The following is a 24,311-nucleotide window of genomic DNA, read 5'->3' as shown; positions in this document are numbered from 1 at the left end:
TTGTAATTAGATTGACAATTAAATAAGAAATGACTATTTTAATATATAATTCATTTAGTAAATGCCTTTTTCCTAGGACAAGTTAAAATACCTTGTTTACTAGGTTAGGACAAGTCTCATAATTATTTTGTCTAATCACACTTGTGCCCAAAGAAAAGACAAAAAATCAAATTGTGATGTCATCCCAACACATTTAATTATTCTACCTTCCCTTTCCAACACACTGCTTTGTAGGTGCATTCTTTGCACACAACATACTGCTTTGTAATTGGGTAATTTTAAAGCTCAAAAAGGGGAATTGGTAAACACAACTTGAGGACAATAACGAAAGGCATGTCCAATCCTAAATTAAAGCCAGAACCGGGCTAGCCCAACATATCACCGGCTAAATGCTAGTAAATAAGCCACTAAATGTAATTGATTCCTAGTAAACATGGCCTATCCCAGGGCTGGAATTAGACTATCCTTCATTTATCCAAATAATGAGCCTTGCTTGAAATCACATAAAAACAACTCATGTCTGAATGTTGCAGCAACCAAGCAAGCCACAATGATTTCAAGTGGGCAAATTAAGAATAATTTCTTTTACAATTTGTGTATTTTGCATTAATCACTTATGTAAATATTTGTGGCCCATGACCAATTATTTGGAAAGCTCAATGCACTCGCTGGAGGGCTCTTTTGATCACTAAGCCCACAACCCGGTCCAACCCATGCCCATAACCCAACCCGGTTAGATCTTAACCCCCATTTCTTCTCCTCACTTGGCAGCAATCGTTTTCTTCCTCTTTCTTTGTCATCCGCATCCTTGGTTTCTCCTCCTCCTTTGAATCTTTAATGGAGGTTTCCCAAGGGTGTTGGGAATCTTCTCCACTGCCTTCCTCACCTCTCTCTCGTCCCTTCTACCGGTATAAATTACCTCATCTCCTTTTGTGGAAAAAGAACAGAAAAAATACTAGAGCAAATCATTTGTGTTCTTGAATATCTTTGTGGAAATCTTTGTTGTTGGCTTTGTGCCTAAGTTCTTAGTGAACGAGTGGTGTTACTCTTAGTGAGAAAGGAGCAACCATGAGTGCGTAGGTTGCCGGCCTTCCTGTGGCCGTGCGACCACCTCGGATCTTTGGCTCCCTGAGTCGATATTCTTTAACCGCTTTTCTTATTATTTTTGTAATTATTATTGTTGTATCTTTGAGGAGTTTTATATTCCAAATCTGTAATAGTTGAATAAATTATTTCAAAGCTTCCGCTAAAGGATAAATACCCAACAATTTAAAATTATCATATGAAATAAACAATGTATTGGTTCAATACTCTTTCTTATCCCAGTTTTTTTTATCACACTAAAGTAAGTATCATAGGCATATTAATCACTTCAAGTTACTTCTTAAAAAAAATCACTTCAAGTTAGGATTTTTTCTTGTAAGTACATTTAAATTTTGTTATGAGAATTTATTAAAGAATATATCATTGTTACCAATACTGAATTTTCAAAGGACGAGTTCTTCAATTATTTTGCCAAATTTTATTGTTTATGCTTCATCATTAAAATTCAATGTGATACCGGGACAGCACACATGATAACAATGATATTAATATTATTAAGCGATAACTATACTCTCCTTTTCTAAAGTTTAGTGTAATCACACGTAGATCCCTTGAAGTTAAAAAAACTATATTTAGCATTTATGGAGTTTGCTTTCGTTTGACAAATAAGTCTGTCCGTTAGTCAAAATTCACCGAAATTGCTGATATTAACAAAAAAATCAGAAAAAAATCTATATTAACTCCTGATTGACTTATTACTAACTTATTGCAGGTCGAATAAATCTTTTTATGATTAAATTATCTACATATATCTTCGCGCGTTAGTGCATGTGATGAGATATATCTTTGTCATTATAAGAGTAGTTTAGTTCGAGAAAAATTATTAAACCAGCAATAAGTCGATAATCAGTCAATTGAGTATAAATACAATATTCATTCAGCTCTTTTGTTAATATCGGCAAATTTAGTGAATTTTAATTAACGAAAGAACTTATTTGTTAGATGGAAGCAAATCTCAAAGGGTTTAGATGTAATTTTCTAAACAATAGAAAATTTATGTGTAATTACAACAAACTTCTAGAAAAGTGTAATTATCACTATTATTAATAATAATTTCAAGGGATTGTAATAACACAAGATCATTACGCGTGCCATTTAACTTGAGTAACGGTCACTCTGAAAAATATTCCAACCAAGAATTAGACAAAACCCACAATGGATCTCTTATAAAAGCAGAAAAACAAATTTCAAGAAAGTGTCAATGATTGTGTAGTAAAACACAAAAAGCCAAAAACCTACGCCAAAGCCAAGTGAACATGCCCACCGTTTGACTTTGCTTCTTCATAAACCTTTCTCCCATCGATCGCCATGATTAGTATAATCCCACATTAACCTTCCCATTAATAGATTTTAACATCAGATTACTCTTCAGAAATACGGTAGATTTCTTAAATAATTTTCTTTGACTGAAACAGCTAGGTTCTTAGCAGTCATGCGTTTGCTCAGAGCATGTTGTCTGACAAATTTTCTTAATATTTCTCTCTCCATTTCGGTTTCTGACGAAGTATTAGGGACTGTCAGAAAGTCGCACCCACGTTTAATTCTACATTTCTTCGGTGTTCTGTTCATATGCTGCACCATATCTTCAGGGGAAGAAGTTTCCTTGGGGATTTTTCTTTTTCGGGAATTTCAAGATTTCGACCTGTTCTTGAAAGGTGAGACTTTCTGTCAATTTTTTAGCACTGTGGTTTCGTTGTCTCTTTTTCCTGTTGCTGATGATTCAATAACACTGCATTTGGCTTCAAAGTTTTGGGTTTGTTCTTGATTGCGGATTCTTGGCTCTATAGATATCTGTCTTGAATTTGTTGGGAATGCTGATTTTTAGATTGTTCTTTTTGAACTCCATTTCTTGAATTCTTGATCTGGGATTGTTTGCATTTGATTTTTTTTTTTTTTGTCTCAATTTGATTGTTTGTTTGTATGGAGGGATTTGTATGGTTTTAATCTTTTGGGTTTCTGGATAACTTTTTGCTGAAGGTGTTCTCTTGATATTCTTGAAAAGTAAAGGTTGGAAATTGAGTAGATTGAGCTGCATTTTAATGGAGATGTTGCGGTCTTGAATTTGGGAACAGCATTCTTGATAAAGGGAACTGTTTTTTGGGGAAGATGGCTTCAAAGTCACCTTCTCCCAATTCTTCTCCTAATGCAGTCCCACCAGCTTCTTCTGCAAATTCTACCTCTCCTTCGGGATCCAATCCTAATAAGGCAACTGATGCAGTACCTCCTTCATCTAGTTCCTCCAGTCCGCCTCCTGTTGCTTCTGCCCCTCCACCATCACCACCACCGCCATTGTTGAATTTACCACTTCCACTGCCTTCTTCACCACCTCCATTGCCCCCACCATCTCCTCCAGTGTCGCCACCACCATCTCCTCCAGTGTCGCCACCGCCATCTCCTCCACTATCGCCACCGCCATCCCCTCCCACCACCCCTCCTCCGTCTACCAATTCACCTCCTCCACCAACATTGTCTCCTCCCCCACCTTCAGGGGCTTCTCCACCTAAAGAATCACCTGCTCCTCCTGCAGCACCACCACCCTCCCCTCCAGCCATTCCGCCCTCTCCTCCACCTCCAGCAACAAACTCTTCGCCTCCTACTGCTACTCCTCCACCTCCACCCGTCGTACATCCACCAAAGCATTCTCCTCCACCACCTCCATTGCTACCGCCCCCATTGCCACCCCCTCCAACTGGTAGCCAACCTAGCAGTCCTCCTCCAGCTTACACTGCATATCCTCCTCCTTCCGTTCCTTCATCATCCTCGCCACCTCCTATATCTCCTTCCCCTCCCCTGAATAATTCGTCGTTCAATGGAAACACGCCAGCACCACCTCTTCCCTCTTTCCCGACGGAGAAACCTACTGCAAGATCAACTGAATCTGGTCCAAATATAACTGCAAATGCATCAAGGAATTCTGATGGTCTAAGAGCTGGAGGTGCTGCTGCAGTAGGCAGCATTGTGGGATTCTTGGCGTTGACACTTGTGGTTCTGGCTGTGTGGTTTACCCATAGAAGAAAGAAAACAAAGAATGGGTTTAGTCTCAATTATGCAGTGCCCTCCCCTTTTGCATCCTCTCAAAATTCAGGTACTAGTTCACTATGTTTCCCTTCTGATAATATTTTATTGTTAGTGATGGGTAGTATTTTCTTCCATCCACTGTCTGGAGAAATTATGCATCTATAACTTTCAATGTTGAGATCAAAGCTTACCAAGTCAGTGAGAGCTAACTACATATTACATTGCTCCATGTTATTCACGTATTCCACTTTTAACCGTTCAATGTATTAAGCAAAGGCGTCCATAGACTCATCCATGAATCTATGTTCTTTTCATTTCTCGTGCACCTGCAACTGTCAAATGCAGCATAATACATCCAAAAGATGCGGGGTATCTCATAAAGCAACTATTATGATTGACTCTTTTTAAAATGAGTGTAATAATAAACTCTTTTGCACTCTTCTGTTATTTCCAGATTCGTCATTCCTAAGACCCCAGAATTCAGCTCATCTAGCTGGAAGTGCTTCACCAAACAATTTCATGTACTCACCGGATGGTGGTATAGGCACTTCAAGGTCATGGTTCACATATGAAGAGCTTTCTGGGGCTACAAATGGATTTTCAGCAAATAATCTTCTTGGTGAAGGTGGATTTGGTTGTGTTTACAAGGGAGTTCTGGGCGACGGAAGACAAGTTGCTGTTAAACAGTTGAAGGCTGGTGGTGGACAAGGAGAGCGTGAATTCAGAGCAGAAGTTGAGATCATCAGCAGAATACACCATAGGCATTTGGTATCACTTGTGGGTTACTGCATCTCTGAGAACCAAAGATTGCTTGTTTATGATTATGTGCCAAACAACACCCTGCACTACCACCTCCATGGTAAGACTAAATATAGTTGCTTCTTTGCAAATTACTGCATTCACTAGAATGGAATACTGTCATTTGATCTTTGATATTGCAATAGACAAAGGAGAAAGTTGATCAACTGTTCCTGCCTGAAATATGTGTTCAAATTATGTATTACGCTAAACAATATGATCACGGCCTTAGTTCTTGAGTTAATGGCATGTGCAGGTAAAGGCAAGCCTGTAATGGATTGGGCTAATCGAGTTAAAGTTGCAGCTGGTGCAGCACGTGGCCTATCATATCTTCATGAAGACTGTAAGCTCTAGCCATCATTTTTGGAATTCTAATGATTGTCTTTTAATCTGTGGTTTCAAACTCTCTGCTTGGAAATCCTAAAGTTTGATTTATACATTGCTGTACGAATATACACTAGAATAACCACAAAAGCATATTTTATAATGTGTTATAAGCCCTTATAAGTGAGAGTCTTTTAGAAGCCAATGATTATACAAACAACATACTCAACAACTGTTCCCGACTCAAAGGGTTGATTGTCCCAACAATCTGTTGCAGGTTCTTATCATGCCATTTTCTGGTGACTCTTATGAGAATCTCTTAAAATTTTCGGTCATGTGTTTATTAGGTCAACCCCGTATCATTCACAGAGATATCAAATCAACAAACATTCTCTTGGATAACAACTTTGAAGCGCGGGTATGCTGATCTTTCGACACTATGCAGATAAAATTTTCTGATATGCCCTAAATTTGCTTATAGTAACTTAACATCTCAAGCCACTCATATAGCATGGTTTATCCAGCCAACATAATTCTGTCATTCGCCCATTAACTGTTTTAGTGCTGCTTCTCCACAGGTTGCAGATTTTGGCCTTGCAAAGCTAGCCTTGGAATTGGATTTACATACCCACGTGTCAACCCGTGTAATGGGAACCTTCGGGTAGGTCACCACTTCATTGTGAAAGCCACATTGGAGATATTGTGATATGGTTTGCTCTAGATTGGACTAAGTTAATCACACGAAATAGGAATATTGCACTACAGGGCATATTTTTGCATTGCTTAATGTCTAGTGGTCCAATTTGTTGAATGCTTGTTATGATGAAGAAGGTGATGGATTGCAGGTACTTGGCTCCAGAGTATGCATCAACTGGTAAACTAACGGAGAAATCAGATGTTTTTTCATTTGGTGTTGTGCTTTTGGAGCTTATTACTGGTCGTAAGCCTGTCGACTCATCTCAACCCTTGGGTGACGAAAGCCTGGTTGAATGGGTAAGCTCTGTCAGCCTTGTTGATTATTTTCTGATTTAACTTTCCTTAAACCTCAACATCCACCAAAATCCTACAACCAACACATGAGTGGAACACCTATGAAGTTCAAACTTCATGAATTTGAGAGTTCTTATAATTTGTTGATTTTTCCTGAACGAGGTTGCTTTCACATCACAGCTGATATTTATCTCTGGGATCTCTAGATACGTCAAAAATCAGTGAACTTAATTGGACATAAAGTTCAATTTATGTCGTATGCATATCATCGCATTAATCATATTAAAACTGTTCATGCATCGTGCAGGCCAGACCATTGCTCGCTCAAGCACTAGAGACAGAAGTTTTCAGAGATCTGGTGGATCCTCGACTGGAAAACAATTTCGTGGAAAGTGAAATGTTCCGTATGATTGAAGCCGCTGCAGCTTGTGTCCGCCATTTAGCTTCCAAGAGGCCAAAGATGAGTCAGGTAACTAAGTTTCACTCTTAATGCAATGATGTTATGCATCTGACCTTTCAGATTCTTGATTTGTTTCTGTTCTGTGCTTTTGTCGTTTCCAGATAGTGAGAGCTTTAGACTCTATGGAGGAGTCAGCAGATTTGAACAACGGAATGAAACCTGGCCAAAGCGGGATTTTCGATTCAAGGGAACACTCTGCTCAAATCAGAATGTTTCAGAGGATGGCATTCGGAAGTCAAGAATACAACTCAAATTTCTTCAGTCATTCTCAGAGCAGCTGGAGCAGTTGATGGATTCAGCTGTAAGTTCGAACATGTTGGTGCATCACTGGGTATTCTTATATGCAACGGATGTGAGATATCAGAAAATGAGATATATGCGACATGATTCATGCTGAAAAGTGGGATAAGTGTAGTGGCCTATATTATGTTGATATGACATGATTCATACTGTTCGATATTTTTATAGTCAAGGTGCGTACAAGGGTTTCCTGTATCATTGGGACGCTGCAACTAGGACGACCTTCACAAGCCTTGGGCCAGCACGTACTGATTCCGACTGCCTACACATGCCTTTGAGCAAAATTCCTATTCAATTTTTGGATGTAAATTTTGCGGTTAGAGCTAACCACAAGTTTATTGAATTGTCATGATTCTTTGTATCAGATCCTTCATGTTTTGAATCGACTTTGTAGCAACATGTGTATGCAAAGGTTTTGTTTCTGGAGTGCTGCAATGTCAATATAGTTCTGACGAGATGCAGATGATTGAGTTATGGTCTTATTTTTTATTGTTCGTTTTTACTTTGAAATCTTCTTGAACTAGTAACCTGCTAAACACAAGATTCGACCCATCAAAATTTTGGTTATTTTTTCTGAACTGTACACTAATCATACGATAGTGTATTGCATTTTTCATATAATTGGCTCAAGTTTAATCGAGTCGGGTTCGAATTAAAATTTTTCGTAATATTTAAATGTGGATTGTACTTGCCATATGTATTACTTAATCGAGTTTGCTCATATTCCAGTTAAAATTTAAAAATTAATACTTGAGATCTACAACTTGATCCATTTATAATTTTAAAATAAAATTAAAGGATAATTATATGTCTGAATCAATGTTCAAATGGGTAATGCTATATTGAGTCTCTTAAGTCTTCATTTAAAACTATTTTAGTTTCTCAAATTCATTTATTGACTTTAGTATTTCTAAATTTTAATTTTGATCACAGTTTGGTTCCTCTGACGATTTTTCGACAAAAATACGGCCCGAATTTGTTCTTTTGGAAGGTAAAATGGTTAATTTAACTTTTATTTTTATCAAGTTTGCAAAAAAACCAAATTAGTCCTTTTTTTATATATAAAGAAACCATTTTTTATATATTTTTATATGGTATGATGTGATTATCTTCTATGAACAATGAAAACTTTAAACTCTTGTGAACATAATATTAATATATTGCTTAATTTAAAATAAAATAGGCTTTTTTTTCATTTTAAAAAGTGATGAAAATATCAAAATTATAAATAAATTTATAAAACTTATATAATTATAAATATAATAAAAAAATCTAATTTAGTTCTTTAATCATTGGAGTTAAAGATATGTCTAATAAAATTAAATTTTAACAATGTTATTAAATATTGACAGCTACGATTTTGAAGAAAAAAAATGGTGAAATGTACTTTTAATTAGATTATTTTGTGGATTTTAAATATACATAAAATTCATTTTAAGATACTTTTATAGATCTTTTTCTATAAAATGAGATTATATATTTAGAAAACCTTTTAAAATGAATTTTATATAGATGAAATCCACTAATGAATCTAGTTAGAAAGTATAATCTATCAACTTTTTGAGTTAAACATTATATAATTATTATGTTCACAAGAGTTTACAGTTTTCATTATTGACATAAGACAATTACAACATATATATATCAACATAAAAAAATATAAAAAGTTATTCTTTTTTTTTTGTGTGTGTAAAAATGAATTAATTCGATAATTTTATGAATTTAAGGGATTAAAGTGATAAAATCAAACTTATTGACCCTTTTACCCTCCAAAGAGTCAAAATCGGGTCACAGTTTCGTCCAAAAATGATCAAAGGAACAAATTCAGACAAAAATTAAAATTTGAGGATGTTAAAGTCAAGAAATGAACTTGGGGGATTAAAGTGGTTTTAAACAAAATTTAAGAGACCAAATAAAATATTTACTTTATAGGAATCAATCTAAAAGTCAAAAAGTAAAAATTGTATATAATGCTGTTAACACTTTTTTTTAGTATAGAAAATATAAATAATTTGTAAAGTTGTTTTTTTTTTTTTTTTTTTTTTCAGAGTTGTATAAATGATGTTAATGTTTGAAGCAAGTTTGAAATGCTTTCAAGTTTAACTCAAATTTGTTGTCATTCCTAAATTTTATCTCACTGGGAATACAAAAGCCATGATTTTAAGTCAAACTAGAGAAGTGTTAAAATTAGGAGTGGCAATGAGTCGAGTTCGATCATTTTTGTCGAGTCCGAGCTCAAGCTCAAGTTGATTTGTTTTTGTTTATTATTATTATTATCATTATTATTATTATTATATTAAATTATGAGAATCACCAATTTTTTTACATAAATTTATAATTAATAAAATAGAGTGTATAATACTTACTATATTATTATTATTAGATTCAATAATGGGAATCACCAATTTTTTACATAAATTTATAAGTAATAAAACAAATTGTATAATGTGTACTATATTATAAATACACTAAAATATAGTATGAAATTTTAATTTATTATTATAAATATAAACTACTGATTAGTTTAGTAGTAATACAATTAGTAAAATGAACAAAAAAAAAATTATATTGAACAATTTAAAATTATAAAAAAGTATCAATTACGGAAATAATGCAATTGAAATACATAAAAATATTTTATAGTTGAGCTTAATATATGTTCACAATCTCAAGTAAATTTATATATTTTATAAATATTAGTATTATGTAAATATCATCTTACCTTGTTGAACAACATGGGTTAATCGGACCATCAAAATTCAGATCAGACCGTTAGATATGATCAAAATTACAGAAAAATATATTTGATAAAGTTTTAGACTTATTGAATATACGGATGTCAAGATTTCGTACTTGAAACATAAGAATAATTATTCAAGTTGGTGTATCGTACAATCAGGCCATGTGATTTTAAATCAAACCGTTTGATATGATCTAATAGACACGGTCTTGAATATATTTAAATTTGGTGCGAATCGAGTGCCCAAATTTTAAGATATCGTAATTGTTGATTAAACTTTTTGATCTCATTATATATATATAATAAAATAATAATTAAAATAATTAAAAATTGTTCAACTATCACTATTATTTTCATTATCATTATTTTTGGATTAATTCATAGGAATCACTAAATTTTGATATAAATTTATAAATAATAAAATAGATTGCATAATGCATAGTATGCATCATAAAACTCAAAAATAGATAAAAAATCATAAGTGAATTACTTTTCAATTTAAAAAAAGTATAATATAATACAAATATATATATTAAAAGATAACATAAAGTTTATATATGTTATATTAAATAATCATTTTAATTACAAAAAATATTATAATTTACTAAGTTGTTGATTAAATTTATTTTTGTAGAAAGATTAAAAGTACCATAATTTATTATTATTCGAAATAAAATATATAATATTAATTAATAATTATAATATATGGTCAATTTTAATTATAAAATTGATCAAATATTAAATATAAAATTAAATATATAAAAATTAAAAATAAAAAAATATATAAAAAATAAAAAAAAGTAGAAAAAACTCACAAGCGAAACAATTGAGCTCTAGCTCGCTCGATCATGAGTCGGCTCGACTCATGTGGCACCCTGGTTAAAACATGAGAGTCATTTCCTCGATAATATATTATTAATTAAACGAAAAAAAAAAGAAGAAAAGAAAGCAAATTATGCTAAAGTGAGGAAACAAGAAAGACGAGTGAGAATCTTCTTCAGATTTCAATTTTCTTCCTCATCGAAGTGAAGAGTGTGAAGCGTAGACTCCGAGAGGAAACTCTGTTATCCATTTTCTCTTTCAAGAATCGATTGCAAAGTGTTTACGGATAGATAAGAGATGAGTGGCGGAGGAGGAGAGGATCCGCAGAAGTTGAAGCGGATTGCGGCGGCGGCCTATGATTACGACAACGACCCGCGGTGGGCGGATTACTGGTCGAATGTGCTAATTCCGCCGCACATGGCGTCTCGCAGCGACGTCGTCAAACACTTCAAGCAAAAGTTCTACCAACGTTACATCGTATGACAATCTGGCTTTGCTTTGCGTTACTTTCTATTTCTAGTTAATTGTATGTGATATGTATTTTGCTGTTATTTTTAAATGGTCCGAATTCAGAGGGACTTGTTTACTTTTTATTTAGGAGTAAATTATTGGGCTTTTCGGTTCTTGCCAGTTTTAGTTTTTTGGCTATGAAGGTTTTAGTTTCCAATTACATCCACTAAGGTTTATGTTGCTTGCTTGCTTTGTTATTTTAAAAGGTAAATATAGTCCATAAGGTACTTGCACAGCTATATGCCAAATTTATTTTGTATGCTTTTTTATTGTTTGATATGTTATGAACTTAACATCTGATTCAGAAATATCAGGATATAGGGTTTTGTTTCCTATTGTATTCTTTATGAGGCTCTGATCTAAATGCCTTCTTAAATCCTGACGATTCTAATACACCACAGTCTTCATTAGTTTTGGTTGATTGCAAGAAAATGCTACATTTGTTTGTGTGCAATTTCTTTACTCGTTGGTGGAGTAGGGACATAAATGATGCTAGAAGTTGCTGGTCTTGTGTGAAGACTTAAATGACAAATTGGTTCTCCTTGAGATATCACAATTTTTTGCTAAATTTTATGTGTTTTCTCCTATTCAGGATCCTGATCTAATTGTTGAGCCGATGTCTAGTACCAGCTCATCTCAATCAGCAAGAACATCAGCGCCACCACCACAGTCATCATCGTCATCTGCTACTTCTAACAGTAATACTCGCCAAGCGAGTTCAGGTCTAAAGTCATGGCTTTCAGTAGATGAGAGTGAATGTTTCTTTTAATTTGGCATTGAGATTAGGCAGCTTCATGCTTTATTTAGAAGCTAGTTATTCTTTGACTTTGAACATATGGATATTAATCTTGTAGGGTCCTCCAGAAGAACATCAGGGTCATCTACAAGTCCACCTCCTAATTCTACGCCACTGCGTTGGGATCAACAAACAATTCAATTTTCTGTCAATGCTTGGGTATGTTAAATTCATTGGATAATAAACCAATTAAAACTGCTTTTAGGCTGAAGATTTTGTTCATAACTATGGTGGTACTATTTAGACTAGTTGTAGGATGAACATTTGATGTTTATTATATCCTTTTCTGGCAGGTCTTTGTTGTGTCAGTTCTTGCAATTTTTCCACTCGTGCCACAGAACCTTGCAAATCGGGCATTTCGGCTTTCCTTCTTGGGGACTGCATGTTCTTCTTTGTACTCTTTGTATTCACTCTATGGGGTAATACTCTATTTTATTACAAAATTTCTTCCTGTGAGCCACTTTTTCTCTACTTGTTGATACAACTCTCTGTTGTCTGCAGAAACCTAGAGCATGGAATTTGCAGGCTTTTCAAGTGTGGTTCCAGTCGGTGGTAGTTGCCAAAGATTTTGTCTGCTCAATTTACTGCCTTACTTTCGTCAGTTCGCATCTATGCCTCAAATGTCAGTCTGACTCTAGAACTTAACGATTAATTTCTCAGTTTTATGTTGCTGAAGTGGGTGCTTCTCTTCAATGCAAATAAGTTGTCTACTTAATTCTTGCAGTTGCTTTAATTCCCATAATGTGCCGGGCCCTAGAGCATGTCGCAAAGTTCCTGAGGCGCAACTTTAGCAGATCCACCTTGTATAGGTAAGAAATCCTGTGATTGCCCTTGCAAATGCTTCAAATTTTTCCTTTGCTATAAATTCCGGTGGCTGTGCCGTTTAACATGAACCTTGAATGAGAAGATGCCAGCTATCCTAGTCATTGTCCCTTTCCTGGATTTCTCGTAATTATAGTCCAGCAAATCTTTTAGCAGGGTGCCACATCTCTCTCATGCATATCCTAGTTGAAACAGAAATATGATTTTAGTTTGGTGATCTGTGAGGTTTTTTAATCAGTCAGATATATGCTTGCGCTGAGTGGGATAGGACTTAGAGAACTGTATTATTTGTTATCATTATTGGGTGTGGTTGTATGCATGGGAGAAAGAGTACCTATAGAATTCATCATGAGCATGAAATTGCGGATATAATCATTGTTGTTATTCCAGAAACTAAGGTGCATTTTGTATTCTAATTGTTGTGTTAACATGATGCGGATGAGGGAGTTTCTAGCTATGAAATTTGTCGACTTAGTAGCTTCCATACTTGCATGAAGATGATACTCTTTTGATGCATGGTACAATGTTCCTTTGACATGTTTGTGACTTGTTTGGTGGACTTTTACAGGAAATACTTGGAAGAGGCTTGTGTTTGGGTAGAGTCGAACACAACCACCCTTAGCATTCTCTCCTCACAAGCTGAGATTGGACTTGGATTCCTTCTGATTATTTCTCTGTTCTCGTCAGTAGCTCTGCTTTTTCCCTTTTGTGATACCCTTTGCTACAATTTGTATTTATACTGTTAACTTTTTATCTGGAAATGATAAAAAATTACATCACGTGCTAAGATGTCTTCATTTCAATTTTTATATGCAGGTCTCAGCGCAACATTATACAAACATTTATGTACTGGCAGGTACTAGTCATATTTATATGGAACTTGAATATGATATTTTCCTTGAATGTGATGATATTTTTTGTGGCTACAGAACTTGTATTTAGTTCTTGTCAACTGAAGTGAGTAATTGGTGATTGCAAGAAGTTATGGTCTTGATTTTGCATTCTTTACGTCTTATCTATATGTTCTCCAATAGCGATGGTAGGAACAGTCAATCAGCTTGACCTTCAGGTTCAAGTTTTAACAAATAGCTTGGTATTATTTGGTACAATTGTCACAGCTTTCAATATGATCATCTTTAAGGAGGCTTGCTGTAGATTGTGTGGGTGCCTTTAGTGAAGCTTTGGCCTAGAAACTCTGTGATGGCTGCGATGGTCCAACCACAGTAATGGCTGCTTTTTAGGTTTTGTATTATTTTGGAGCATCTTCTATGCTACTTTTGTTAACTTGATTAAAATGCATCAACTTTTTCACAACTAAAAGTTCATACATTTGTATTTCTTTTTTTATATATTCGTTTTATTTTGCAGCTTCTGAAGCTTATGTACAATGCTCCTGCTACTGCTAGTTACCACCAAAGTGCATGGGCTAGGATCGGGCAGACTGTAAATCCACTAATCCAGCGCCATGCTCCATTTCTCAAAACTCCAATTTCTGCCATTCAGAGATGGTGGTTAAGGTGAAAGTCTTGAGAGAAGACGAAAAAGGGCTCACAGAAGTGGGAAAAAGGTGAATGCCATTGCTTCCTTCCGAGACTTGTAATGCTGATTGGGGAAAACAAGACAGGTCGATAATTTTAATTTCAGTTCAAGTGCTCATCTGACTACATCTATCTGATTGGTCACTTCCAACTAATAATCACTTAATCTAACTTTCGAGCTCCAATATGTACTATCACTTCAGTTAATTTTAAGTTATATTTTGCAATCTGCAAGTTTAGAGAAACATATTGTTCATTAATTTGGCAGTTGCAGATTGTTGCATGTGACTTGCTATGTGAGCCGCCGTTTGTTTTGCAAGAACAGTTTTGTATCATTTGGGGCTGCGGCGTGATAGCCCCTTGAACTTCTTACGCGAAGTTGTTGTCTTGGTTTATAACTATTTCGGCTTAAAAATGTCATACATTGAGGTTTCTATTGAGGAAGCTCTCACTTTCTTAACAGGGTCTTGTGACATTCGCTTGTTTTTTTTCTGAGAGGGTCTTGTGACATTCTATGAATGCCTTCTTTGTGTTTTTTGAGTCCCACTTGAATGTGTGTGAACCATTTAAGTGTAAACTTCACCAGAAGAGGCAGATAGCCATGGATGATTGGTTGGATGTTTTTTTCAATTTTTTTGACAAAAAATATTGGATTGACAGGCAATTACAATTCAAATATAACTTATCTACGGAGGTATTTATAATTTCGTCAATAAAAGAGGAGAAACTAAATTATTCATGTTAACAAGATCACTGAACAAAATCTCGCGCTCAATGAGACTTGACATCGATTTGCATGATACACCAAATTGACGAAATATTTATTTTGGTAGAAAGCGATTTTTGTTAAAGAGATGATAAAAATGATACACCAAATTGACGAAATATTTATTTTGGTAGAAAGCGATTTTTGTTAAAGAGATGATAAAAATAGCGAAAGAACCATTTTTAGAAAGAAAAAATAACAATAATAAAGAAAAATAACCAATTTAAAATAATTAATATCCCACGAAATAAAAAAGGACAATAATGCCAAGAACCATAACCTCAAAAAATCTTACAAAACTCAGATTCAATTATTCAAATAAGTGTACGGTAATGTTTATAATTTACTTACGGTTTTGAAAAGTTATAAAAATATGATGAAAACTCTATATTTTTTAAAATTTAATAATTAATCAAAATCAAAATATTTTTCTGTCTTTCAAAAAAAAAAGTAAAGTTATATTTTTATTATATTTTATTCTTAAACTATTTTAATTTGAAATACATTAATTTATGTGTTTTCAATGATGAGGAAAAAGAACATGTGTTCGAAAAAAAAGGTGATGATTTCCATCGTATATTTTACTTGTCTTGATTTCGCTCTTGCCAAACAATCCCCGTGCTCGACGGGATTCCCACCTCGGAAGTCAACAAGTCGGCTACGCCTTAAAGCTGAGCCAATTTTCTCTGCCAGCCGGCTCTTCCGTGTCACTCCATTACTCCATTTTTGGCGCAGATCTGAATACAAATGCCAAAACCCTTATTTCACTCTTCATCGCGTCAAAATTCTTCTTAATTGAGCTGACAAGTTGCATCACTTCTCTAGAATCTTCTAATGGCGGTGCCGGTTGTACGGTTCCCGATCTTCCTGGTGGTGAGAATCATCGGTATTGCAGTTGCCGCATTGGTATTGATATGGAATGTGCACTACAGAGGCGGGTTGGCTCTCGTGTCCGAGAACAAAAGTCTCATCTTTAACGTAAATTCCCTTTCTTTCCTCTTCTTTTTTTTTTTTCTATTTTTTTTAATTCCTAAGGGGATGATGGATGAACGATTAGAATGGAAGAAGAATGTTGTTTTTTTGTTAATAAATTGACTTCTGAATGGGAATTTCAGGTTCATCCTGTGTTGATGGTGATTGGCCTTGTGCTTCTGAATGGCGAAGGTATGAGCAGCATGTATGCCACAAATGAGCTCTAATTGTCCTGTGATCATATCTATGTGTTTCAGACTTGTAAATTCACAATTAGAGTATTTACTTGCTGTTCCTCCCATCTCTTTCAGCATAATAAAAATAAAAAGAGAAGAGCCTGTTGACAGACATCTCATTGATATTTGTTTGGTTTACATTTGTAATTTTGTTTGTGATCTGATGCCACCAGACTCACCACCGTGTTGGATTCATCTAAAATTTGTTCTGTTCGTTTGCCAGAATGTGATGAATGCACAAATTGCCTACGTGCACTTGAGAAACTAATGACATGATTCATTGAACTCTATTACAGCAATCGTAAGTTGCTGATAGAGTCAAGATAGCTTGTATGTATACATAATCTGTTCTAACCCGTAAAGCAATGGTTTATGGTGAGGCATGTAGAGATTGAATCCATGTGGGAAATGTGGCTTGTGTTTAAGTTTGATCGAGATGAGATCCAGTTATACATGTTCTGAATTTGGCGCTCTTTTAAAGTAATGTTGACTCTGTACTCAACAATAACACTTTGCCTGTGGGATATGAAGTTCGTTGATATTATTAGGCATGTGTTATTCTCATGATAAGTATCATTTATCCTCAATTACCTGGAACTTTTTAGAAGTATGTTTTGAACACGCCACATAGATTTTTGCAGCCATGCTAGCATACAAGACTGTGTCAGGAACGAAGAATTTTAAGAAGTTGGTTCATCTTTCCCTACAATCCCTTGCTTTCTCTCTGAGTATTATTGGACTATGGGCTGTATGGAAATTTCATGTTGACAGAGGCATTGATAATTTCTATAGCCTCCACTCATGGCTGGGCTTACTCTGCCTTTTCTTGTTTGGAATTCAGGTAAACTGATTTAGTACTTTGTTGCCTCCACTCCGAATTGAGCACTGTCATCTTTGCAATTATCTAACTCCCATGAGCTCTACCATTTTTAAGCTTGCAAATTTTTAATAACTTACCCTGCAGTGGGCTTTTGGATTTGCGACATTTTGGTATCCTGGTGGATCAAGAAACAGTCGAGCTAGCTTGTTGCCGTGGCACGTATTTTCTGGCCTGTATATCTACGCTCTATCCATAGCCACCTGTGCCACGGGTTTTCTAGAGAAGGCCACATTTCTTCAAACACATAAGATAATTTCGCGCTACTCAAAGGAGGCGGTGCTGGTGAATTCGTTGGGTATTTTGGTTGTTGTTTTGGCTGGTTTTGTGATTCTTGGGGTTGTCTCGCCTGTGTATGGGAAAGGCCATGTTGAGGAACAACAGAATAGGTACAGCAAAGAAAATTTGGAAATTTGATTGACCATTGCAAATTAGCTTGTGGATCTTCCCTGTAAAGAGAGGGGAAGAGAGGCAGAACGAGGATTTGTTGTTTGGTAGCATAAGACCACATATACAGAATAAAATCAAAATGGCCGATGGTCATCTTTTTGTTCAGAATTGATTGAACTTAAATCGTGGCATGTAAAGTGTGCTTAAATCTGTGAACACCTGCAATTGAGCCATTAGATTCTGGACTAGGGGTGTCAATGGGAGGTTATAAAAGATTCATTCTATCAAAATAATATTTAGATCCTGCCCAACTCCTCAAATCCCAATGGGTTTCTAGATTCAATGCCATTGTTTTGGACTCAATTCTTTTGGGTCTGAATGGGGCTTAGACGCAATTTTTTTTTTCTTTATAATGTTGTTGGACGATATTTGCTATTTTTATTTAAGACAAAGTAAGTTAAAAAATATTAAATAAATTTTAAATTAAATTAAGTTCACTTCTTTTTATCTTTCATTTTGTTCACAATTTATCAATAAATCTAGAATTATTAAATTTCAATTATATCTGTTTGACATGATTATAAATACTCCTTTGTTGTTTAAAAAATTATCATTACCCACTTGATTCCAATGATTGTCGAATCATTAGCCTATTTTGTTGGTATTTATTAGATCTTTATCTATTTTTTGCGGTGAACTAATCAAAATATTTTTGTGGATTAAAAATTATAATTTTATTTATTTCTTAAAAATATTTTGAGGACTAAGTTGATAATTTTTATTTTTATAATTTTTCAAATTTTTCCGTCCACTCATCCAAATTTTTTGCAAATTTTTATTTTTGTTTAGAAATATAGTAAGGACAAAATTGACAATACCATACCTCTATAAAAGGATTACATAATTTCATGATGTTTTCAATTTTTGAAACAACAAGAAAGTATTCGTGATTATGCCAAATTTTGAAGGAGATCGTTGTAATTTATCCTTTATTAATAACAAAATAATCTAATGACACTATTAAATCTACATATTTAATAGCAATCTAATTTAATATTGTAAAACTTTAAAATTCAATTTTATCACTTTAAGTTTTCAAGCAAACATTATTATCAATCAAAATAATGTTATGATGTCTTAAGTTTTTTATATTTGTTCATTTGAATGTTAGATCAATTGAAAAATAATAATTCAATAAAATTAAAAAAAAATATAAACATCTTTTTTTGGTTCAAATTGAATGTATATTATATGTATGGATATTGATAGATAGAGATTCAACCCTAATCTAATCTGTATATTATTAGTGAATTTGGGTCTAAACCCGAGTATAATAATATTTATTGTGCCTCGATATGAGTCTTTGAATTAATCTATGAACTTGAGTAGATCTTATCTCACCTGTTGACCCCCCTAGTCTGAATTATCCATAGCTCATTAGTAAAATTTTCTGCACACACAACTTTTCGAGGGATTATGTTGGCTTTGGTGAAATCCTGATTTGGGAGTCAAAATTAGTAAATTTACACGCATATGCAGCCATAACTAAGTCACGATGAAATATCTTAAATATTGTTTGATAATCAATAACACTAAACCACAAAACAAAATATTCGCATTTATACTACGAATGGGTGAAACAGATATCTACAACCAGCTCAATCTTATCAAGTGGTGAACGAATATGATCTAAAACTATTGATTTGGTGATCTTTCTTGTCTACTGCCTGCCACATCTTAGTATCTCGTACATGCTGTTTTCCCACATGAACTATACAATTCCCCAAGGAGACCAACCATTTGTACTGAACAAGCTAGAAACGAACAAGCATTGTGGGTCCAAAATCATAGCTGCTTTTCTATCCACAAAGAGAAAATACCACAGGACAACATATTACTACATTCCAAGAACTGACCGGGGAGAGGCAGCATATTCGCACTCTTCACAGAGTTGGGGTCAGGTAAAAAAAATCAAAAAACCAGTTCGGGTTGAGAAATATTCCTTATTCCAGAAGGGGATAGACAAGAATTGATCTAGCAGGAATTGCATTGCACATCTCTACAACCACAACTGATCTCTGCAATATTCTCGAACAATGACAGGAACGCTCGTTGGGGGTACCTAAACACAAAATAAAACATTAATCAGTGCAAAAGTTAGTGTACTTATTGAAGAAGGGCAAAGAGAGCAAACATAAAACCGAATATGTGAGGGAAACCAGGTTGGAGAAATGACAGGTAAAAGTTCATTATTTATTTGAATTCAAAATATGAAATTTTACGATTAGAAGCCACGGAAAATCAAAATGAAATAGACCAAAAACTTGAGGAATTCATGTGTCAGAGTCAACAAAAAAACACACTCATCCCTATAGATATCACCAATCCATATTATCTAGATGCTTAAGCAATATCAGGTAAATCTGTAGCATCTAAGTCAATGGTTAATGCCCCTATGATGCATCTAAAAACAACAGACTTGGCACATGCCTTGTTCAACAAATTGATTTTGTATATTAAAGAAACAATCATCATAAACATCACGAGTCTCTGCAATGAATCTATAAACAATACACTTGTTGACACTAGCAATTTTCAGGTGAACCATAACGGCAATAACATAGTTTAACTCAAAGATGGTATATGCAGACTTGGCAGTTAAAAGTAGGCATTAACTTCGTTCTCAATGGAAGCACTATGAACCAACTTTCTTCCAACTTACCATGCCATAGTCTGTTATGATCATCGATACATAATCTGAAGGCGTTGCATCATATCTAGTACATGGAAAATCAAAAGTGAGCCACCATGGTACCCGATCAGCTGCATAAACTCAATATAAGGAAAAAAATAAATTATACTCACATCAGGTTCAAGGGCTGTAAATTCTCATTATTGGCCCAGCCATCCAAAGAATTGATTTCCTTTCTGGTATAATCTCTTGAAACCACATCAGGGTCACCTGCAATGATATGTGATAGCAACAACATCAGTCAGAACAAAGATAAGCTGCCATCTCTTAAACAGACAACCTTATTTTAAAAAAGTATTTCATACCAAGTTCATTAAAGCAAATCGAATCAAGTTGAACCCTTTGATGGAACTTGTATGCTTCACAGCATATCAAAACTGGGACACGAAACTGATGGGCAACCATAGCAACACATGCCGTGCCAACCCTTGAGTAGACCGTTCCGTTAGACAATACTGATGATGCACCCAGAAAGACTTTTGTTGCTTCATGCATTACATAAGAAACAGCATTTATATGTGTGTATGTACAACATATACCCTTTCCCACAAGCCTACGAAGCAACCTTTGTCCTTCAAGCTTTGGACGTGAATCCACTATCACCACTCGGAACTGTTTACCAAGCTCATGGGCTTGCACTAACATCATTTCAACAGCAGATGATGATGCATATGTGAGAAGAACATCACCATCCCTAATTTTTGTTACAGCATGCTTCACAATAACCTTATCTGCTATAATTATCTTCTCATTTATAAAGCGTTCAATATCAGAGATAAGATTGGCTTTTGCTTCTGACTCGGACAGGTTCAAGGGTAAGTTGGCAATTTGAGTTTTGAGAAACCTAATTGCATTACCCATGCTGATTGAAAGGGGTCTACATTCAATCAGAAAAGAAACATAACTATTTATTTTTGTTGTCAAGTCCCTGATAAGTGCTTTTTCTGGTGGTGTAGAATAATCCCTGATTGACTCTTGGAACGCTTGAAGCATAGCAATGCAGCGGGCATTGCCACCAGATATTTCCCCAGCTAGAAATTGCAGCCCTACCTGCAATCATAAAATAACTATTAGCACGTACTGCATTGCGAATGAAAAATAATTTTTACCTTGTCCTTCGTTGCTGGGCGAAGATAAAAGATTTCATGATTTCGATTAAATTGAGTACTCATGCTCTTTCCACCAAGACACAATGTCAGGAAAAGGAAAGTGCACAAGAGTACCTTGTAAACAGCAGGATGAACTGATTCAAGTTTGAAGAATTTTGATTCCAGTTCAAGAAGCCTTGTTCCATGTTCATACTGAGGTAGATGCCTAAAGAGTTCAACTCTGTTCCTGGCTTCTGTTTGTTTTACTACTGATCGCTTCTTTGCCTTCTCAACTCTGTTTTCATCATCAAACTGCATTCGTGGATGAGGGGTCTCTTTCTTCCTATCTTTATCTGGTTGTCGATCAGCACCTTTTTTCTCAGAAGCTGTGACCGCAGAGTTGTCTTTCTTTTGTGCATCCGGCTTCACAGACTTCCCTGTACTGGTTGGATTGACCCTAGTAGCAGCAGCAGCGGAAGCCTTACTTCCTTCACCTAGAAAGAGGCAATTTTCAGGAATGTGAGTAAGAGACCAATATAAAATGTATTTTCCTCAAGAATGCAGAAACTTGAGCTATCACACGAATGCTTTGAGCTAACATCTGCAAACAATTTCTCACAAAAAGAGAAAACAAACGAAAAAACGACAAGGCAAAATAAAGCAAGAAAATGATATGAAAAAGCTTTTGCATCTACAGTCCTGGAGTTCATAGAAAAGGCGATAAGCATCCATTAGTACATCCAGAAAGCAATTGGCCAATTGCACGGTTCTTTGAGTTAGTGGTGTTTTCAGTAAGAAAGAGTGACAAACAAACTGGCTCACGTTGCCACAGGAAAATGATATTTTTCCGCCTAGAAGCATCAACAGAAGCACTTTTTCTTTATGAAGACAAATGATTAGTAGATGAATCTGATAGATGATTGATGAAACAATATCACCAAACTATCAGACTTCTTTATTTTCAGACACAGCCATAAGAATAATAACATTTGGAGTTCATCAGGCCAGCAGCATCTTTGCGCTTCAACAACACAAAACTAGAAAGAGGAAAAAATGTGCCGTAATATCAGCGATGCCACTCTGTACCAGTCATATTCATGAGAATGATCCACGGATTGATGCAGAAATGGAGAATAAACTAAAGAGTGATGTGCTGCATGCATCAAAGCTGTCTGTAACAATGCTGGAAGCAAGATGACCTCTATATTTACATAAAGAATAAACCTTAAGATCAATCAATTACTAAAATAGTGCCTCAACGCTTTGTCTGCATGCAATAGATCAAAATTCGACTTCTCAAAGTTCATTTTAATAAACTATGTCCTACTATTGCACATAAAATATAAATTCACCCAATCAAAATGCAAATCCTACATTAAAATATACCATCAACTCCACAAGTACCAACACAAACAAACATTACAAACTGCTGAATATCTCCAAAATGAAAGATAAGCATGAGATATTCACCTTTAGCAGCAGCCTTTGCAGCTCGTTGCGCTTCTTGAATTGCCCGTCGTTCTGCTTTTGTCGTCTTCTCCTTTAACGGCTTTCCACCAGCTGCCCTCTTTCCCTTCTGGACTTCCATATTTGCCCCTCCATCTGTTCCACAATTCTATCAAACCCAAATCTGACACAAGACTCGATTAAAAAAAAATATCAAATAGAACAAGCAAATAAAAGAACACCAAAACAAGTATCGAACATCAACCTGATACATTAGGTGGCAAGTTAACATCATCATTCAGCTTAGCCACCGGTATATCAAATTCGTCAGAGGGCAACGACATAGCAAACTTTCCAGAACTACCCATACGACTCAACCTGGGGGACAGCGGGTCGTCGGAACAATCCGTGGTTGCCGAAGGGGATAAAAAGTCAGAGGGGTTATAACTGCCGACAGGAACAGAAGAGTCAGCAGCTCGGGGATCGCCGAGAGGGGAGAGGAGCGGGGCGTGGGGGTAGTGGCGGACAAGGTCGGTGGATGGCTGGCGAGGTGGCGGGATCATAACGGGGGACAAGGAGTTTCCGGGGGGAGAAATGTCGGATACCGGAGGGGACGAGGATGTGGGGTCGGGTGGACCCGATTGAGAGCGCTCGGGCGGGGCCGGGGGAGCGAAGAATCCGACGTGACGGACCTTGGGGTCGCTGACGGTGCGGGATACACGGCGAGGGTCCATTTATCCGGTGATGGGGTTGGGGGGGGGGGGGGGGGTTTGAGGGTTTAGATGCGAATGATGGGATTGGGAGTTCGTGTACCTGTCGCTGGTAGTTTTGTTTGGAATGAAAGGAAGAAGTAGAAGAGTGGTAAGATGGGACGCAGGGAAATTATGGTGGGGTAGAGTCGCAGGAGAAAACGGCCAAGAATTACGAATTTACAATTGGTATGTTGCAGTGATATATATTTCTGAAAAGCTATTCGTATTTGTATTGAATACTGAGATACGGTACGATACATTATTAAATACTGTTCAATAACGTATTTTAGTATTTAGAAATATTAAACAAATGATTACTCCAAATAAAAATTCATATTAAACTCTTTAAATACAAATTATGTGTGTAGAAAGAAAAAAAGATAATGAAATAATTTGTATCAATATATACTCTTAAATCTTAATTGCACTACGTTATTTAATATTTTCATCAATTAACTTTTTTTTCCTACGATTTTAGCTAACACTATTTAATTAGCATATTTATTGTATATTATACATTGTATTTCCCTACATTAATAATTGGATTATGTATACGTGTGGTGTAGAATATAGATTTCGAATTGATACTTTAATCATCTACACTGCTTTAGTTGAAGGAGTGATTCAGTATTTTTCATGGTTCAGTCAATATGTTTGAGAGTGAACCTAAATCATGTGTCGAAGCTCAACATCAAATGAACTATTATAAAAACTCTTCAAAGATGCGAATGACATTCGCAGCAGTTAAATGTCAGATTTCGATCTAAGTAGTGCAGAAATGCTAAACGCCACAGTTCCCAGAAACCTCGA

General features: G+C 35.4%; 4 protein-coding genes across 7 annotated transcripts; 3 read left to right on the top strand and 1 right to left on the bottom strand.

Annotated features, from left to right (window-relative positions):
- Window positions 1-2,335: 2,335 nt before the first annotated feature.
- On the top strand, window positions 2,336-7,455 carry LOC105167496 (proline-rich receptor-like protein kinase PERK8). Of its 2 annotated transcripts, none has more exons than XM_011087254.3 (9): window positions 2,336-2,759; window positions 3,112-4,189; window positions 4,577-4,981; window positions 5,177-5,263; window positions 5,592-5,662; window positions 5,823-5,905; window positions 6,090-6,237; window positions 6,542-6,703; window positions 6,796-7,455. In XM_011087254.3, the coding sequence occupies exons 2-9, from the start codon at window positions 3,211-3,213 to the stop codon at window positions 6,982-6,984; spliced, it is 2,124 nt and encodes a 707-aa protein (XP_011085556.1). In that variant the 5' UTR covers window positions 2,336-2,759; window positions 3,112-3,210; the 3' UTR covers window positions 6,985-7,455. The 2 variants fall into 2 exon arrangements, with proteins under 2 accessions (XP_011085556.1, XP_011085555.1); XM_011087253.3 differs by having other exon boundaries at window positions 3,082-4,189.
- Window positions 7,456-10,651: 3,196 nt separating this feature from the next.
- LOC105167495 (uncharacterized) lies at window positions 10,652-14,623 on the top strand. 3 transcript variants are annotated; one of them, XR_002287728.2, is made up of 10 exons: window positions 10,652-11,033; window positions 11,659-11,788; window positions 11,921-12,021; window positions 12,156-12,281; window positions 12,364-12,484; window positions 12,587-12,671; window positions 13,253-13,366; window positions 13,501-13,540; window positions 13,803-13,907; window positions 14,053-14,192. XR_002287728.2 is itself a non-coding variant. In XM_011087252.3 (9 exons), the coding sequence occupies exons 1-9, from the start codon at window positions 10,854-10,856 to the stop codon at window positions 14,203-14,205; spliced, it is 1,050 nt and encodes a 349-aa protein (XP_011085554.1). In that variant the 5' UTR covers window positions 10,652-10,853; the 3' UTR covers window positions 14,206-14,623. The 3 variants fall into 3 exon arrangements, 1 of the variants encoding a protein (XP_011085554.1); XR_848260.3 differs by having other exon boundaries at window positions 13,803-13,925; window positions 14,053-14,191; XM_011087252.3 differs by lacking the exon at window positions 13,803-13,907 and having other exon boundaries at window positions 14,053-14,623.
- Window positions 14,624-15,541: 918 nt separating this feature from the next.
- Window positions 15,542-17,631, top strand: LOC105167494 (transmembrane ascorbate ferrireductase 2). Its single transcript, XM_020695600.2, has 4 exons — window positions 15,542-15,966; window positions 16,104-16,152; window positions 16,838-17,037; window positions 17,161-17,631. The coding sequence occupies exons 1-4, from the start codon at window positions 15,823-15,825 to the stop codon at window positions 17,488-17,490; spliced, it is 723 nt and encodes a 240-aa protein (XP_020551259.2). The 5' UTR covers window positions 15,542-15,822; the 3' UTR covers window positions 17,491-17,631.
- Window positions 17,632-19,056: 1,425 nt separating this feature from the next.
- Window positions 19,057-23,641, bottom strand: LOC105167493 (translation initiation factor eIF2B subunit delta). Its single transcript, XM_088884319.1, has 7 exons — window positions 23,015-23,641; window positions 22,774-22,905; window positions 21,439-21,797; window positions 20,521-21,265; window positions 20,329-20,425; window positions 20,186-20,240; window positions 19,057-19,585 (listed from the first exon to the last, which is right to left on the bottom strand). The coding sequence occupies exons 1-7, from the start codon at window positions 23,481-23,483 to the stop codon at window positions 19,523-19,525; spliced, it is 1,920 nt and encodes a 639-aa protein (XP_088740445.1). The 5' UTR covers window positions 23,484-23,641; the 3' UTR covers window positions 19,057-19,522.
- Between the last annotated feature and the right edge of the window lie 670 nt (window positions 23,642-24,311).

The sequence above is a fragment of the Sesamum indicum genome, linkage group LG8, assembly GCF_026168435.1.
Source record: "Sesamum indicum cultivar Baizhima isolate 11 linkage group LG8, ASM2616843v1, whole genome shotgun sequence".
In the NCBI taxonomy this organism is placed as follows: Eukaryota; Viridiplantae; Streptophyta; class Magnoliopsida; order Lamiales; family Pedaliaceae; genus Sesamum; species Sesamum indicum.
The sequence above is the reverse complement of the archived record's forward strand: the minus strand, read 5'-3'. Positions and strand labels throughout refer to the sequence as shown.